This window comes from Bufo gargarizans, chromosome 4 (assembly GCF_014858855.1).
Source record: "Bufo gargarizans isolate SCDJY-AF-19 chromosome 4, ASM1485885v1, whole genome shotgun sequence".
Lineage (NCBI taxonomy): Eukaryota > Metazoa > Chordata > Amphibia > Anura > Bufonidae > Bufo > Bufo gargarizans.
The window spans coordinates 324299878-324319957 of record NC_058083.1 but is presented as its reverse complement, the minus strand read 5'-3'; the positions used below and the strand labels follow the sequence as shown (position 1 = coordinate 324319957).

General features: G+C 40.7%; 1 protein-coding gene across 1 annotated transcript in view; it reads right to left on the bottom strand.

The window, feature by feature from the left end:
* Nucleotides 1–20080, bottom strand: part of PEX7 (peroxisomal biogenesis factor 7) — a 206963-nt gene that overhangs the window by 123007 nt on the left and 63876 nt on the right. Inside the window, exon 6 of the mRNA XM_044289763.1 lies at nucleotides 15375–15481. Coding sequence (XP_044145698.1) covers nucleotides 15375–15481 — 107 coding nt within the window. The remainder of the gene's footprint in view (nucleotides 1–15374; nucleotides 15482–20080) is intronic.

Sequence of the window (20080 nt, the reverse complement as noted above, 5' to 3'; positions counted from 1 at the left end):
AAATCTTTGGCTGTTAATTTGCGGGGGTTTTCCTCAACACATTTTTTGCAACCCTGTTGACTATTTGCAACAAAACGTTTGATGGTTCTGTGATCACCCCCGAATATCTTAGCAATTTCAAGAATGCTGCATCCCTCTGATAGACTTTTAACAATTTTTGACTTTTCAGAGTCAGTTAAATCTCTTTTGGACCATTTTGCCAGAGAAAAACAAGATGCCTAATAATGATGCACACCTTGATATAGGGTCTTGATCTCCTTGGGACACATCCTCCCTCATTATACAAATTCAACACCTGATATGCTTTAACACGCATTCAAGTTTATACAGCTTGGAGTTGGAAAATATGCATAAAAATGATGCAACTTTTCTCTGCTCACGCCAGGTCTAAAAAAGTGGGCGTGACGTGGGCGGGGAAGGGGACAGACCGGCAGGCCAATCTCTTACCATTTTCTTTGCCTAGTTTAGGCATAGAAAATGGTCTAAATGTAAGACAGCTAGGAAGCTAACTTCTATTTAGAAGCGGCAGTGGATCTGCCGACGTTATCTAGAGGCCAGCGCCAGCACCAGCTATAGGGGATATTAAGACAGGCATAAAAAAAGCCGGTCTTAATAAATGACCCCCAAAAAGTCCATAGATAAGCCGTATTATGTACATCGTTCTGTGTAACTTAAAGGGCTGGTCTCCAAAACGCGAAACCCCCATTTTGTGCCTCTCTCTATACACTCTAGACTCACAAAGGGTATTACTCGATGTTACACTCTGTCTAATTTTTTTTGTATAGGTTGCGGGAGCGGCCATAGCGCCATGTGACGGATGAATGTGACGCATAGGTCAAAGCCAAAGCCCTCATCTGAGTGCCGCAACCACTTCCAATAGCTGATTGACTGGGTGTGGGGATTCGATCACCACCGATGAGATGCTGTCTCCACTACCCCTATGCCTTCCCTTTCTTACACCTAAAAAGAATTGCATTTTTTCACATTTTTGGCAACTTACACAAAAAAGGGAAAAACACAGCTAAGGCCGAGTTCACATCAGCGTTCAGCCTTTCCGTTCTCCTGCTCCGTTATAGGAGCAGGAGAACGGAAAGGACGGATTGGGCACATAACTGAGCCGAGCGGAGCCTACGGACCCCATAGACTATAATGGGGTTCATTAGGTTTACGCTCAGAACATGATTTTGGAGCGGAGACGAAAGTAGTGCATGCAGGACTTTTGTCTCCGCTCCAAAATCATCTTCTGAGCGTAAACCTAACGGACCCCATTATAGTCTATGGGGTCTGTAGGCTCCGCTCGGCTCAGTTAGGTGCCCAATCCGTCCTTTCCGTTCTCTTGCTCCTATAACGAAGCAGGAGAACGGAAAGGCTGAACGCTGATGTGAACTCAGCTCTGTGTTTTTCACTTTTTTGTGTAAGTTGACAAAAAATTTGAAAAAATGCAATTCTTTTTAGGTGTAAGAAAGGGTAGGCATAAGGGTAGTGGAGACAGCATCTCATCGGTGGTGATCGAATCCCCACACCCAGTCAACCAGCTATTGGAAGTGGTTGCGGCACTCAGGTGAGGGCTCAGGTGAGGGCTTTGGCTTTGACCTTTGCGTCACATTCATCTGGTGTGAACGAAGGCTAAAGGACAAAAAAAAAAAAAAAAAAAATTTCCAACATCTCATCCAAAAAGGTAACATTTTACTATAGAATTTCCATCGTCTGAAAGAATGGACGTGAAAGTGTTAAGCAAATACTACTCCATTATGGAATGGAGAAAAGAAAGTGGGACACTCACTGTGAACAAAAAAATATATATATGGACAATGTCAAATTTATAAAAAAAAATATTATTTCAATGAAGCAAACGACTAGCAAGTTAATTAAAGGGATTATCCAAACTATAAAACATTTTCCCCAAAGCCCGGCCTCTCATATAGATTATAGTTACCCTCCTCCATATGATGGGGCCCGGGCATTGGGGCCATGTTTTATAGTTTGGATAAATACTTTAAAGGTTCACAATATTGATGGCTTATCCAGTCGCATGAAGGGGACAAAGCTGCACTACCTGCACAAATGCTACTTAGTAGACAGTGTGCAGTTCAAACAGATAATACAGCATTGCACTTAAAACACGTTTTGGACCACCACCAATCGGATATTGATGGCCAACTCTCAGTGTAAGCAGTCAGTAATATGAACCCTGAAAACCTCTTTAATCATTCGTTTTGTCCCTTACATTGAGCATAACAGAGGAATTATTGATACAATTCCCACATGGCTGAAGACCTAAAAATGAAATAAAGCACCCAGACCTGCATTATCCTTTTGATTAAATATCACAGTCTTATTAGAAAGTGCTTCTAAACTATCAGAGCAAATATTGCTTTACTATCCAACATTCTAGGCAAAACCTCATTCAGATCAAATTTTAATGATAAAATTTCCCTCCAGACGGTAATGTAAAGGTCAGAGCAAAAATCACTTACTTTATCAATAAGGCTGTGTTCCTTTTAACTACTAAAAGAAGCATTTTGGGAAATGTTTCATTTAATTTGCGGTGCCAGCACTGTGCAGTCATCTGTGGTTGGTGCAGTGAAATTTATGTGCCATTTATTCTCTCATATAAATTGACTGGAATGGAAAACCTAATAACATGGCTGCGAGTTTTAAAATCCACACTTGATAACTTTGGCTCCTTTGAACTGCAACTCACCGGTAAGACTGAAATCCACCACAAAAAGGTTTTATCATTTGTTTAAACTTAGAGTGGACGTAAACATTCTCCCATGATCATGAGCTCATCAGAAGGATCCTACTGCTGAGAAGCCCATATATACATAAAACATATACAGTGGATATAAAAAGTCTACACACCCCTGTTAAAATGTGATGTAAAACAATTAGACAAAGATAAATAATTTTAGAACTTTTTCCACCTTTAATGTGACCTATAAACTGTACCACTCAATTGAAAAACAAACTGAAATCTTTTAGGTGGAGGGAAGAAAAAAAAAAAAAACTGAAATATAACTGGGGATGTAGCTGTGTTCAGAATTAAGGAATCACATTCAAAATCATGTTAAATAGGAGTCAGCATACACCTGCCATCATTTAAAGTGCCTCTGATTAACCCCAAATAAAGTTCAGCTGCTCTAGTTGGTCTTTCCTGAAATGTTCTTAGTCGCATCCCACAGCAAAAGCCATGGTCACAGAGAGCTTCCAAAGCAGCAGAGGGATCTCATTGTTAAAAGGTATCAGTCAGGAGAAGGGTACAAAATAATGTCCAAGGCATTAGATATACCATGGAACACAGTGAAGACAGTCATCAAGTGGAGAAAGTATGGCACAACAGTGACATTACCAAGAACTGGACGTCTCTCCAAAATTGATGAAAAGACGAGAAGAAAACTGGTCTGGGAGTCTACCAAGAGGCCTACAGCAACATTAAAAGAAGCTGCAGGAATATCTGGCAAGTACTGGCTGTGTGGTACATGTGACAACAATCTCCCGTATTCTTCATATGTCTGGGCTATGGGGTAGAGTGGCAAGATGAAAGCCTTTTCTTATAAAGAAAGCCAGGCTACATTTTGCGAAAACAAATCTGAAGTCTCCAAAAAGCATGTGGGAAAAAGTGTTATGGTCTGATGACACCAAGGTTGAACTTTTTGGCCATAATTCCAAAAGATATGTTTGGCGCAAAAATAACACCATACCCACAGCGAAGCATGGTGGTGGCAGCATCATGCTTTGGGGCTGTTTTTCTTCTGCTGGAACTAGGGCCGTAGTTAAGTTAGAGGGAATTATGGACAGTTCCAAATTCCAGTCAATATTGGCACAAAACCTTCAGGCTCCTGCTAGAAAGCTGAACATGAAGAGGAACTTCATCTTTCAGCATGACCCAAAGCATACATCCAAATCAACAAAGGAATGGCTTAACCAGAAGAAGATTAAAGTTTTGGAATGGCCCAGCCAGAGCCCAGACTTGAATCCCTCGCAATCTGATAGATTTGGAGTGTTTTTGCAAAGAAGAATGGGCAAATCTTGCCAAGTCAAAATGTGCCATGCTTATAGACTCATACCCAAAAAGACTGAGTGCTGTAATAAAATCAAAAGGTGCTTCAGCAAAGTATTAGTTTAAGGGTGTGCACACTTATGCAACCTATATTTTTATATTTTTTCTTCCCTCTACCTAAAAGATTTCAGTTTGTTTTTCAATTGAGTTGTACAGTTTATAGGTCACATTAAAGGTGGAAAAAGTTCTGAAATTATTTATCTTTGTCTAATTGTTTTACATCACAGAAACCTGATATTTTAACAGGGGTGTGTAGACTTTTTATATCCACTGTATACTATGTTACTATGAGAAGCGCATATGATCATCTACCGTGGACATGCATACACGCTTGTTCCTGTGGGAATATGCTACCTAAACTGGCTGTCCTCTTGGGCTTTTGCCTCATCTATTAATTTAAATGGTTGCCATGAAATGCTACATTTATTCTGTTGAGACCAACTGCAGCTTCTGCTATAGTAACCTCTGATTGCCAGGTAGGACAACCCCTATCCATTTAATCTCTTCCCGCGTGTGAACGTAACTGTACATCCAGATTACATATTAGTTTCTGCAATCGGGCATACAGTGTCAGCCCTGAAGTCTCCATTCTTCCCAGCAGAGGAGACTCGGGAGCAGGTGGCAAGGGACCAATCAGAATGGTCCCTTGTCAGCAACCACTCTGACTAATCAGGACGTAAATGCTGTTTTTAGGCTCTGATCTCCACAGATCGAATCTGTGGAGATCAGAGCCTGCAATAAGGTATGTCTCTGAGCCCCCCTGTGTCCACATTGTACTATCTGTGTCCTCCCATCTGTGCCCTTTGCTGCCCAGGCACGTTAAGAACTTGGTGGCAGTGGTTCACGAATAAAATAAACTACACAATTGGTACTGCCACGTAACGGCCTGATCTGTAAAAGGATCACGTGACCTATCCCGCATGGTGAACGCAGTAAAAAAAATAATAATAATAATTTAAAAATTAATGACAGAATTGCAATTTTTGTCATCTTAATTGAATGAAAAGCAATCAAACAATTATATACAGGTCCTTCTCAAAAAATTTGCATATTGTGATCAAGTTCATTATTTTCTGTAATGTACTGATAAACATTAGACTTTCATATATTTTAGATTCATTACACACAACTGAAGTAGTTCAAGCCTTTTATTGTTTTAATATTGATGATTTGGGCATACAGCTCATGAAAGCCCAAAATTCCTATCTAAAAAAATTAGCATATCATGAAAAGGTTCTCTAAACGAGCTATTAACCTAATCATCTGAATCAACTAATTAACTCTAAACACCTGCAAAAGATTCCTGAGGCTTTTAAAAACTCCCAGCCTGGTTCATTACTCAAAACCGCAATCATGGGTAAGACTGCCGACCTGACTGCTGTACAGAAGGCCATCATTGACACCCTCAAGCAAGAGGGTAAGACACAGAAAGAAATTTCTGAACGAATAGGCTGTTCCCAGAGTGCTGTATCAAGGCACCTCAGTGAGAAGTCTGTGGGAAGGAAAAAGTGTGGCAGAAAACGCTGCACAACGAGAAGAGGTGACCGGACCCTGAGGAAGATTGTGGAGAAGGACCGATTCCAGACCTTGGGGGACCTGCGGAAGCAGTGGACTGAGTCTGGAGCAGAAACATCCAGAGCCACCGTGTACAGGCGTGTGCAGGAAATGGGCTACAGGTGCCGCATTCCCCAGGTCAAGCCACTTTTGAACCAGAAGAAGCACCTGACCTGGGCTACAGAGAAGCAGCACTGGACTGTTGCTCAGTGGTCCAAGGTACTTTTTTCAGATGAAAGCAAATTTTGCATGTCATTCGGAAATCAAGGTGCCAGAGTCTGGAGGAAGACTGGGGAGAGGGAAATGCCAAAATGCCTGAAGTCCAGTGTCAAGTACCCACAGTCAGTGATGGTCTGGGGTGCCATGTCAGCTGCTGGTGTTGGTCCACTGTGTTTTATCAAGGGCAGGGTCAATGCAGCTAGCTATCAGGAGATTTTGGAGCACTTCATGCTTCCATCTGCTGAAAAGCTTTATGGAGATGAAGATTTCATTTTTCAGCACGACTTGGCACCTGCTCACAGTGCCAAAACCATTGGTACATGGTTTACTGACCATGGTATTACTGTGCTTAATTGGCCTGCCAACTCTCCTGACCTGAACCCCATAGAGAATCTGTGGGATATTGGGAAGAGAAAGTTGAGAGACGCAAGACCCAACACTCTGGATGAGCTTAAGGCCGCTATCGAAGCATCCTGGGCCTCCATAACACCTCAGCAGTGCCACAGGCTGATTGCCTCCATGCCACGCCGCATTGAAGCAGTCATTTCTGCAAAAGGATTCCCGACCAAGTATTGAGTGCATAACTGAACATAATTATTTGAAGGTTGACTTTTTTTGTATTAAAAACACTTTTCTTTTATTGGTCGGAAGAAATATGCTAATTCCTTTAGATAGGAATTTTGGGTTTTCATGAGCTGTATGCCAAAATCATCAATATTAAAACAATAAAAGGCTTGAACTACTTCAGTTGTGTGTAATGATCTAAAATATATGAAAGTCTAATGTTTATCAGTACATTACAGAAAATAATGAACTTTATCACAATATGCAAATTTTTTTTAGAAGGACCTGTATATCCCACAGTGGTACCAATAAAAACTAAAGCCTGTCCCTCAGACAACTATGTTGGCAGAAAATAAAAAATGTTATGGATGTTAGTATATGGCAATGCAAAATATTATTCTTTTTTATAAAAAAAAAGTGATTTTATGCTGAAAAAGTAGTAAAACATGAAAAAACAACAGTATTTTTACCCTATAATTGAGGGGGAAATGTCAGTGCATCTAATGAGGCGAATACTAAAGAGCACTTCCATTACAGAATCGATCATTAGTACAGGAGGACTAGTAAATGCAGCGCTCCCTTGCAGGCTCTGTTTTCACCGCTTCCTGGTAGTCTCCTGCAAGGCTCCTGTGCTGTGACCTGCAGACAGTGTGAGGACGTCAGTGCACTCTGTGACCTCACCCTGTGTAACGTCAGGTCACATCATAGTGAGGCAGGAGGAGCGCTGGATCTCAGGAGCAGTAGCAGCAGCGTCCAGAGTATGAAAGACAAGTTGATTATAATTTTTTTGTGTCTGCTCTGAGCGCTAATTAACATGGGAGTGTGATCTTAGTTCTTAATGGGGGCCATTCACATTGGGGTTCTGATCTGAGGTCTGATTGGGGGTCATTCACATTGAGCGTCTGATCTGAGGTTTGAATTGGGGGTCATTCACATTAGGGGGCTGATCTGAGGTCTGAACGGGAGCCTTTAACATTGGCGGTCCGATCTGAGGTCTGATGAACATTAGGGGTCTGAGCTGAGGTCTGAATGGGCTTATTAACATTGGGGGTTTAAGTAGAGCTCTAATTTGAGGTCTGATTAACATTGGGGGTAATTGGTGGTCTCATTCTGAGGTCTAATGACAAATATTTTTTTTACTTTCCTCCTCTAAAACTTAGGTGAGTCTTATAGGCTTAGGTATCTTATAGGGCGAAAAATACAGTATATAAATTTGGTATTGCCATAATCATATCAACCCACAGAACAAAGTTATCATATCATATATATACCACATGGAGAACCTCAATAAAAATAAAAATAAAAAACACTGACAGAATAGAAATTTTTGTCCACCTCACCTCCTCAAAAAAATGGTACAAAAAGTGACCAAAAAGTCACATGTACCTCAAAATGGTACCAATAAAAACAACAGCCCGTTCCACAGAAAATAAAAGCCCTCACATAGTTACATTGGTAAAATAATAAAAATGCTATGAATGTTAGCATATGGCAATGCAAAATAAAACTTATTTTGAACAAAAAAGTGATTCCCTGAAAAAGTAGTAAAACAAAAAAATAAAAAATAAATGTGGTATTGCCATAACTTTATCAACCCATAGAATGAAATTAGCATATCATATGTACAGCATGAGGAACCCAATAAAAAGTTAAAAAAAAACACCACCCCTCCTAATAAATGGCATAAGAAGCTATCAAAAAGAAATTTGCACCCCAAAGACTACAGATTTTCCCACAAACAAGTTTTCACACAGCAAAGTCAACAAAAAAATAAAAATGTTATGGCCCTTGAAAACAATTGAAAAAAATTCCATGAAAGGCTACTTTAACACTCGCGTTTGGTGCGGATCCGTCTTGTATCTGCACAGACAGATCTGCACTGAAAATGCAAACGCTTGTATCCGTTAATAACGGATCCGTTTGCATTATTCATTTAACCACCTGCCGCCACGCTAACGCCGAAAGGCGTCATTGCGGCGGCTCTCCCAGGTCACACTATCGCGTGAGCCGAGATTTCCTGTGAAGGCGCGCGCGTTCACAGGAACGGAAGGTAAGCGAGTGGATCTCCAGCCTGCCAGCGGCGATCGTTCGCTGGCAGGCTGGAGATGCGATTTTTTTAACCCCTAACAGGTATATTAGACGCTGTTTTGATAACAGCGTCTAATATACCTGCTACCTGGTCCTCTGGTGGTCCCTTTTGTTTGGATCGACCACCAGAGGACACAGGTAGCTGTGTAAAGTAGCACCAACCACCACTACACTACACTACACCCCCCCCCCTGTCACTTATTAACCCCTTATGAACCCCTGATCACCCCATATAGACTCCCTGATCACCCCCCTGTCATTGATCACCCCCCTGTAAGGCTCCATTCAGATGTCCGTATGTGTTTTACGGATCCACGCATCCATGGATCGGATCCGCAAAACACATACGGACGACTGAATGGAGCCTTACAGGGGGGTGATCAATGACAGGGGGGTGATCACCCCATATACACTCCCTGATCACCCCCTGTCATTGATCACCCCCCTGTAAGGCTCCATTCAGACGTCCGTATGTGTTTTGCGGATCCGATCCATGTATCCGTGGATCCGTAAATAACATATGGACGTCTAAATGGAGCCTTTCAGGGGGGTGATCAATGACAGAGGGGTGATCACCCCATATACACTCCCTGATCACCCCCCTGTCATTGATCACCCTCCTGTAAGGCTCCATTCAGACATTTTTTTTGCCCAAGTTAGCGGAAATAGTTATTTTTTTTCTTACAAAGTCTCATATTCCACTAACTTGTGTCAAAAAATAAAATCTTACATGAACTCACCATACCCCTCACGGAATCCAAATGCGTAACATTTTTTAGACATTTATATTCCAGACTTCTTCTCACGCTTTAGGGCCCCTAAAATGCCAGGGCAGTATAAATACCCCACATGTGACCCCATTTCGGAAAGAAGACACCCCAAGGTATTCCGTGAGGGAAATATTGAGTCCATGAAAGATTGACATTTTTGTCCCAAGTTAGCGGAAAGGGAGACTTTGTGAGAAAAAACAAAATAAAATCAATTTCCGCTAACTTGTGCCAAAAAAATAAATAAAATTTCTATGAACTCGCCATGCCCCTCATTGAATACCTTGGGGTGTCTTCTTTCCAAAATGGGGTCACATGTGGGGTATTTATACTGCCCTGGCATTTTAGGGGCCCGAAAGCGTGAGAAGAAGTCTGGGATCCAAATGTCAAAAAATGCCCTCCTAAAAGGAATTTGGGCCCCTTTGCGCATCTAGGCTGCAAAAAAGTGTCACACATGTGGTATCGCCGTACTCAGGAGAAGTTGGGCAATGTGTTTTGGGGTGTCATTTTACATATACCCATGCTGGGTGAGATAAATATCTTGGTCAAATGCCAACTTTGTATAAAAAAAATTGGAAAAGTTGTCTTTTGCTGAGATATTTCTCTCACCCAGCATGGGTATATGTAAAATGACACCCCAAAACACATTCCCCAACTTCTCCTGAGTACGGCGATACCAGATGTGTGACACTTTTTTGCAGCCTAGGTGGGCAAAGGGGCACACATTCCAAAGAGCACCTTTAGGATTTCACAGGTCATTTTTTACAGATTTTGATTTCAAACTACTTACCACACATTTGGGCCCCTAGAATGCCAGGGCAATATAACTACCCCACAAGTGACCCCATTTTGGAAAGAAGACACCCCAAGGTATTCCGTGAGGGATATGGTGAGTTCCTATAATTTTTTATTTTTTGTCCCAAGTTAGCGGAAAATGATGATTTTTTTTTTTTTCTTACTAAGTCTCATATTCCACTAACTTGTGACAAAAATAAAAAATTCCATAAACTCACCATACCCCTCATGAAATACCTTAGGGTGTCTTCTTTCCAAAATGGGGTCACTTGTGGGGTAGTTCTACTGCCCTGGCATTCTAGGGGCCCAAATGTGTGGTAAGTAGTTTGAAATCAAAATCTGTAAAAAATGGCCGGTGAAATCCTAAAGGTGCTCTTTGGAATGTGGGCCCATTTGCCCACCTAGGCTGCAAAAAAGTGTCACACATGTGGTATCGCCGTACTCAGGAGAAGTTGGGGAATGTGTTTTGGGGTGTCATAGTACATATACCAATGCTGGGTGAGAGAAATATCTAGTCAAAAGACAACTTTTCCCATTTTTTTTATACAAAGTTGGCATTTGACCGAGATATTTCTCTCACCCAGCATGGGTATATGTAAAATGACACCCCAAAACACATTGCCCAACTTCTCCTAAGTACGGTGATACCAGATGTGTGACACTTTTTTTGCAGCCTAGGTGGGCAAAGGGGCCCACATTCCAAAGAGCACCTTTAGGATTTCACAGGTAATTTTTTACAGATTTTGATTTCAAACTACTTCTCACGCATCTGGGCCCCTAAAATGCCAGGGCAGTATAACTACCCCACAAGTGACCCCATTTTGGAAAGAAGACCCCCCAAGGTATTTTGTGATGGGCATAGTGAGTTCATGGAAGTTTTTATTTTTTGTCACAAGTTAGTGGAATATGAGACTTTGTAAGGGAGAAAAAAAAAACATAATTTTCCGCTAACTTGTGACAAAAAATAAAAAGTTCTATGAACTCACTATGCCCATCAGTGAATACCTTAGGGTGTCTACTTTCCGAAATGGGGTCATTTGTGGGGTGTTTGTACTGTCTGGGCATTGTAGAACCTCAGGAAACATGACAGGTGCTCAGAAAGTCAGAGCTGCTTCAAAAAGCAGAAATTCACATTTTTGTACCATAGTTTGTAAACGCTATAACTTTTACCCAAACCATTTTTTTTTTATCAAAGACATGTAGAACAATAAATTTAGCGAAAAATTAATATATGGATGTCGTGTTTTTTTGCAAAATTTTACAATTGAAAGTGAAAAATTTCATTTTTTTGCAAAAAAATCGTTAAATTTCGATTAATAACAAAAAAGTAAAAATGTCAGCAGCAATGAAATACCACCAAATGAAAGCTCTATTAGTGAGAAGAAAAGGAGGTAAAATTCATTTGGGTGGTAAGTTGCATGACCGAGCAATAAACCGCTAAAGTTGTGGAGTGCCGATTTGTAAAAAAGGGCCTGGTCACTAGGGGGGTATAAACCTGTGGTCCTTAAGTGGTTAAAAAAAGTCTAAGTCAAAACGGATCAGTCTTGACTTACATTGAAAGTCAATAGAGGACGGATCCGTTTTCAATTGCACCATATTGTGTCAGTGAAAAACGGATCCGTCCCCATTAACTTACATTGTAAGTAAAGACGGATCCGTTTGGCTCTGCATAGTCAGATGGTCACCAAAACGCTGCAAGCTGCGTTTTAGTGACAGTCTAAAAAACGCAATGGAAACCAAACGCAGCCAAATTGATGCATTCTGAACGGATCCTTATCCATTCAGAATGCATTGGGGCTGAACTGATCCGTTTTGGGGTGCTTGTGAGAGCCCTGAAATGGATCTTACAAGTGGACCCAGAAACGCCAGTGTGAAAGTAGCCTTAGAAAATCCAGATGCCGCTCCTTTCCTTCTGAACGCTGCTGTGCCACAAACAGCATTTTATGACCACATATGGGTTGTTACCGTATACAGGAAAAGTTGCATAACAAATAGTGGGGTACATATTCTCCTGCTACCCCTGGTAAAAATGAAAAATTTGGGGCTAAAGCAACATTTTATTGGAAATATAATGTAATTTATCACAGCCAATAGTTTCTAAATTGTGTGTAACGCTTGTTGGGACAAAGCATTCACTGCACCCCTCAAATTCTTTAAGGGTAGTAGTTTCCAAAATGGAATCACTTTTTTGGGGTTTCATTCTAGGGGCACCTCAGGGTCTCATCAAATGTGACATGGCACCCGAAAACCATTCACACAAAATCTGCCCTGCTTTACTTCTGAGCCCTGCCATGTGTCCACATATTGGGAATTTCTGTAAACTGCAGAATCAAGGTAATCAATATTGTGGTTTGTTTTGCTGTTAACCCTTGCTGTGTTACAGTAAAAAAGGATTAAAATGGAAAATGTGCACAAAATATGTTTGTTTGTTTTTTTCACCTCCATTTTGATTTACTTTCTGTGGAACACCTAAAGTATTAATAAAGTTCCAAAATTAAGTTTTGAATAATTAGAGGGGTGGTTTCTACTACAAAAGCCCCTTAAAGTAACTTCAGGACTGAATTGGCCCTTAAAAAGAAAAAAGACGAATTTGAAAATTCTAAGCCTTCTAACATCCCAAAAAAATAAATAATGACATTTACAAAATTATGCCAAAGTAAGTAGACATTTGGTGAATGTTAGTTTTCCATGCTAAATAGTTATTATGTCTTAAAAGCAGAGAAATAAAAAATTTGAAAATTGCAAATATTTCCAAATTTTCTGTAAATTTAGGATTTTTTTTATACACAAAAGGTAAAATATATCAACTAAAATTCACCTCTAACAAGAAGTACGAAGTGTCACAAGATAATCTCAAAATTGCTTGGATAAGTAAAAGCATTCCAAAGTTATTACCACATATGACCATTTTCACCGCTCTATCAACAAACTATGCAATGAATCAATAGTGCAGGTGAATATAAGAAAGTTTATTAGATATAGATATCTTTATATATCTTAGGCTGAGTTCACATCAGTCTTTAGGTTTCTATTCTTCTGATCCGTCAGAGGAACAGAAAAAAAAAAAGATAGATACTTTATTTCGAGCATCAATATCTACACTGAACAAAAATATAAACGCAACACTTGGTTTTGCTCCCATTTTGTATGAAATGATCTGAAACATTTTCTACATACACAAAAGACCCAAGATTTTTTATTTATTTTTTTATGTGGTTATTGTGTAAAACTTAAATAAAGAAAAAAAAAAGTATACATATTAGGTATTGCCACATCCGTAACAACCCGCTGTATAAAAATATCACATGACCTAAAAAAAATGTGCAAAAAAAAAGCAATTTTCTGTCACCTTACATCACAAAAAGCGGAATACCAAACAATCAAAAAGTCATATGCACCCTAAAATAGTACCAATCAAACCGTCATGTCATACCGAAAAGAATGAGCCCCTACATAAGACAGTCGCCCGCCCCCCCCCCCCCCCCCCCCCCCCCAAAACTAAAAACTATGGATTTCAGATTATGGAGACACAAAAAAAGATTTTTTTTCAAAAATGCTTTATTATGTAAAACTGAAACAAACAACAAGTCATATTTGGTATTGTCACATCTGTAACAACCTGCTCTATAAAAAATACCACATGATCTAACCTGTCAGATGAACATGAACAGCTATTTTTTGTTACCTTGCCTCACAAAAAGTGTAATATGGAGCAACCAAAAATCTTATGTACCCTAAAATAGTACCAACAAAACTGCCACCTTATCCTGTAGTTTACAAAATGGGGTAACTTTTTGGGAGTTTCTACTTTAGGGGTGCATCACGGGGTCTTCAAATGTGACATGGAAGCTTAAAATTATCCCTGTGAAAACTCACCTCCAAAAATCATATGGCGCTCCTTTTCTTCTGTGCCCTGCAGTGTGCCCGTACAGCAGTTTACGACCACATATGGTGTGATTCTGTAAAGTACAGAATCAGGGCCAAAAATATAGCGTTTTATTTGGCTGTTAACCCTTGCTTTGTAACTGGGAAAAATGGATTAAAATTTCTAAAATGGATTAAAATTTCACATTTTTGGCAGATTTTCCATTTAAATCCATTTTTTCCAAGTTACAAAGCAAGGGTTAACAGCCAAATAAAACTCAATATTTATGGCCCTGATTCTTTACTTTACATAAACACCCCATATGTGGTCGTAAACTGCTGTACGGGCACACGGCAGGGCACAGAAGGAAAGGAATGCCATACGGTTTTTGGAAGGCAAATTTTGGTGGACTGGTTTTTGACACCATGTCCCATTTGAAGCCCCGCTGATGCACCTTTTTTTGTAGGGGTTAGGTCGTGATATTTTTATAGAGCAGGTTATTATGTATGCGGCGATACCTAATATGTGCAGTGCATTTAATTTTTTTTATTTTTAATCAGTGATAAATGTGTTTTGCTTTTTTTTTTCACTTTTTTTCTTAATTTTTTTTGACCCAGACCCACTTGGTTCTTGAAGATCCAGTGGGTCTGATGTCTGTATGATACAGTTCAGTACACTATATAGTGTCTGTGAAGGCGCCAGGTTGCCATGGTAACCATCACTCGCTGCCACAACAGAGTAGCGGGTGATGGGGAGGGCCCCCTCCCTCTAGGATCTCATCAAGAATGGGGGGCTGAAACGGCACAGCTGCCCCTAATGGGAGAGGGAGTGAGCTCCCTCCCTGTTAACCTTTTCCATACAGCGGTCCCTACGGGCCGCGGCATGGAAGGGGTTAAACGGCTGACATCACAGCACAGATGTCAGCCGTTTCAAGCAGAGTGTCAGCAATATGCTGACACTCTGCTAAAACTGCTCGGCCATCCTGGAAATGAGAGGGGGCAGGCGGGATGTTCGCACAACCACCCGCCCCCCAGCACTGTGTTAAAATTGGAAATGTAGGTAATTTTGAAGTTTCTGATCCCCGCGGTCACGGACCGTGGGGATCAGAAACTTCTGACAGCGCTGCAAACCGCAGGTCTGAATTGACCTGCGGTTTGCAGCGATCGCCGATACGGATACCCCCCCTCGGCATTGACCCAGGGTGCCTGCTGATTGATTTCAGCAAGCACCTAGTTCCGATCACCCCCGCCGATCGGAAATACACATGACATACCGGTACGTCATGTGTCCCCAAGAGGTTAAGGGGTTAAACAGTGAATATAATTAAACAAAATACTACTTAATCAAAATTTCCTTTGGAACTATTGTTCAGAGCAGATACATTTGGTATTTTCACTCACAGGAATATGGTTGGCATTAAAAATGTTTTCAGCTTCTGGTATGCTTGACTGTATCTTACCTGATCATATTTGCACCAATCACAACTTAAAATTTCTGCTTGGTGAGCAGGGATGACTAGTTTAGATACAGGAGTTTTCATGTCCCATATTCTCAAAGTCTGGTCTCCTAAAATCAAAAAGGGATAATTAGGTGAGAAATGTAACACATTTAAATGGGGTCATTTATGAAAGTGGTGTAAAGTAGAACTGGCTTAGTTACCCATAGCAACCAATCAGATTCCACCTTTCAGTTTTGACAGCTCCTGCAGAAAATGAAAGGTTGAATCTGATTTCTTGCTATGCGTAACTAAGCCAGTTCTACTTTACACCACTTTGATAAATGACCCCAAAAATGCTTCAAGATTTAGACCTTGTGCATTAAGAGCTTGAGATGCTCTTTGTAGCTGCCCTCCGCTTTGGCTAAAGTCCTGAATGAGGGACAACATTTATAAAAGGTAATGTTTGACATGTTGTAGAGACCCCCACTAATCCATAAAATGAGGGGAGAGAAGCACATGCATAGCATGTTCTCTCCCCTTGATGCTAGAGACAGGCTCCATAGAAGTCTATGGGACCATCTTTAGTCTATCCTCTAGCAGTGAGAAGAAAGAGCCGATATGCACGTGCTTTTCTACCCTCATTCTTGAGATTGTGGGGGTCTCAGTACTCAGACTCCCACCGATCTAAACTTTTGATATGTCTCTATTACATATCAAAGTGTTGTGAAAAGGTAGTGACCCTCTAAGGGTATGTTCAGATACAGGATTTTGTCTGCAACAAAATCCTCAGTGTATCCCACGGCAGAAACTGTTGCACTGTGCTGCAATTTCTGACGTGGATTTTCATGCAAACTCGCTATAGGTTTAGCTCCACTGAATTGAGCTAAACCGCAAGCAGGCTCCTGCTGTGACTTTGCGAGGGCTCTGCGCAGTAACCACGCCAAGAATGGGCCTGTACATTCTTGGTGAGGTCTTCACAATCACGCAGCCAAACCTTGGCCACTTGAACTGCGGTGCAGACTCTCACTGAAAACAATGGAAGGCAGTTTCAGCACAGATCAGGCCCTGTTACACCCAAAATCCTCTGTATGCACATACTAATAAGGGTGTCTGACAATTCTTTTTTTCTAATTGAAACCTTTCAAGGTACTGACTGTTACAAAACCTAATGGTTTCTAAATGCAGCAACATTTGCATTTCTGGCTTTAAAGAGACAAGTAAGTCTTGATGCTAAAATCAAAAAGTAAATTGGTTATCTAGAGCTTTGTGCCAGGATCCATCAAATTTATATAGAACGCTTGTAGGCTGATATTCTGACAAGTGGCTATTCTGTACAGCCAGAAAGATTTGAAGATCACAAAGAGCAATTAGGATATGAATAACACTGGCCAATAGTATGTCATTAAATAACATCCATATTATTCATACATAATAGGCTCTGGTATCAAGGTTTCTGATGCCCATGAACCGCTTGGTTTTCTCCAGTATTCTGCCAGGTACATTTTATACGTATACACAGAGCAGCTCTAAAAAAGAAATGCTTGAGGTATAAAAATCACACTTTTAAATCCATTAGTTACAAGATTGAAGAACACTGCAATATCTAATGGTTGGAGATGCTGATTAGATAAAAATGACTTCTGTATTAGGTTATGCTATTTGTTTTCTTCAAAAAGTCTCTGAACAACATTCTTTTGTTTAGCAGGAAAACTGATTTCTGAATCCAATTTATTTCGAAAGCCTTCTTTATTTGATGAAAGATGTATTCATCACACCAGAAGATTGTCACAGAGATTCACCTGCCGCTATTTTATATGAGAAGTAGACAAATGTGTCATTAATGAACATTTCCAGTAGAAATTAGGGATCGACCGATTATCGGTTTTACCGATATTATCGGCCGATATTCAGGATTTGGACCGTTATCGGTATCGGCATCTATTTTGCTGATATTCCGATAGCGTATGGGGAACACAGATCGCGCTGCTGACAGCGCTCTCCGTGTTCCCTTAGCAGCACAGGGGAGAAGGAAGCAGTGTCTCCTCCCCCCTGTGATGCTGCTGCCAATGAAAAGACAGATGAGAAGAGAAGGGGAGGGGCTGTGGCCACTGCGCCACCAATGATGTTAACTTACTCATTCATTCAAATTAAACATGAGGCGGGAACTGGCTGCAGAATCCCATAGTCGGCTCCCGACCTCTATGAGCGGTAGCTGCGATCTGCGGTAGTTAACCCCTCAGGTGCCGCGGATCGCAGCTACCGCTCATAGAGATCGGGAGCCAGCTATGTGATTCTGCAGCCAGCTCCCGCCTCCTGTATATGAATTAATGAGAGATTTATGTTCATTGGTGGCGCAGTGTGCCCCCCCCCCCCCCCCGTTTTAATCATTGGTGACAGTGGCCACAGGGTCCCCTCTCCCCTCCTTCTCCGATCGGAGCCCCAGCAGTGTAATCCTGGGGCTCAGACCCTGGCTGCCATAGTAAGCTCCATGCTGCTGTGTGCACAAAGCACAGAGCAGTAGGGACAGTGTGAGCTCCTATTCACCCTAATAGAGATCTAGAGATCTATCAGGGTGAATAGGACAAGGGTTCTAGTCCCTAAGGGGGCTAAAAGTTAGTAAAAAAAAAAACAAAAAAAAAAAAACACCAAAATATTAAGTATAAATGAAAAAGAAAGATTTAAAAAAAAAATACACATTAACAATAAAAATATTCATTTTCAGCAGATTTGTGTAGGATTATTTTTTTTTTTTTTCAAAAATGAAATTTCACAGAATATCGGTATAAATTATCAGCTATCGGCCTGAAAGTTCACAAATTATCGGTATCGGCCCTAAAAAAATCTATATCGGTCGATCCCTAGTAGAAATATACATATATAAATGAATGATCCTTTGATGGGAACAAACAGATTATACAGTACATATTAATGTATGTAATTTGCATCCATAGAGAAATAATCCTTTGCTCCCAGGGAACTATTGTGAAAGACTTAGGCCCCTTTCACACGGGCGAGAATTCCGCACGGGTGCAATGCGTGAAGTGAACGCATTGCACCCGCACTCAATCTGGACCCATTCTTTTTAATGGGGCTGTGCACATGAGTGGTGATTTTCACGCATCACTTGTGCGTTGCATGAAAATCGCAGCATGTTCGATATTCTGCAGACCCCATAGAAATAAAGCAAGTGCGGATGTGGTGCGATTTTCACACATGGTTGCTAGGAGATGATAGGAATGAAAGCAACCCCGGACCCCATTAAAGTGTATTCCCTGTATTATTTTCCCTTATAACATGGTTATAAGGGAAAATAATAGCATTCTCAAGACAGAATGCTTACTAAAAGATTGAGGTGTTAATAAATAAATAAAAATTAACTTACCTGTTCCAATTGATCACGTTTCTTCTTTTTTCAGGACCTGAAAAAGGACATTTGGTGACGTAATCGTCTATCTTCATTCAGCAGGACCTGCGCTGACGTCAGCATTATGTCACCAAAGGTCCTTTTACAGATCCTGAAAGAAGAAGGGGATGCCGGCTGCGCGATTAATTGGAACAGGCAAGTTCTTTTTTTTTTTTTTTTTTACTATGCACTCTGTATTCAGAATGCTTTTAATCTCCCTTATAACCATGCTATAAGGGAAAATAATAAAATATACAGAACACCGATCCCAAGCCTGAACTTCAGTGAAGAAGTCCGGGTTCGGGTCTGGGTACCACAGTCAGTTTTTATCCCGCGCGTGCAAAACGCATTGCACCCATGCAATAAAAACGGAACATCAGAACGCAATCGCAGTCAAAACTGACTGCAATTGCGTACATACTGGCACAATTTTCCCTGATCGCAGATGCAACGCATCCGGACCTAATCCAGACACGCTCGTCTGCAAGGGGCCTTAGTGAGCTGACCAGTTCGAAACTTCTTTGGTGTAGATTGGATCCAATAAGCGAATATTGATGAACTTATGCATTTAAAAAAGCCCCTACTTTAGGCTTCACTTCTGACCCCATAGTCCTCAGTGTCCTAGTTCACTCCAGTGTGGAAGAATGTATACTAAATTGAACTGATCAGTGAGTGATAGCATTCCCTGTGTAAGGGGCATATTAAACAGAGTGATTATTGCTTGAATTCTCATATAATCATTTAAAATTAAAAAAATTGATAACTAATAACTGTATACAGGGGGGATTTATCAGTGATTGATAACATTCTCTGTGTAATTGTGTATACAGAGATAGCTGTCAGTCACTTATAGTTGTACATGGGGAGGCGTTATCACTGATTGATAGCCTTCTCTGTGTAAGTGTGTATACATAGATAGCTGTTAGTTACTGATAGTTGTACACAGGGGAGATGTTATCAGTGATTGATAGCATTCTCTGTGTAAGTGTATATACATAGATAGCTGTCAGTCACTGATATCTGTACACGGGGGAGGTGTTATCAGTGACTGATTGCATTCTATGTGTAGTTGTGTATACATAGCTGTTAGGCCTCTTTCACACTACAGTATGTTGAATTCAGTGTTTTGCGTTCCGTTTTTCACGGATCCGTTGTTCCGTTTTTTGCTTCCGTTGTGGTTCCGTTTCCGTTCCGTTGTTCCGTTCCGTTTTTCCGTATGGCATATACAGTATACAGTAATTACATAGAAAAAATTGGGCTGGGCATAACATTTTCAATTGATGGTTCCGCAAAAAACGGAACGGATACGGAAGACATACGGATG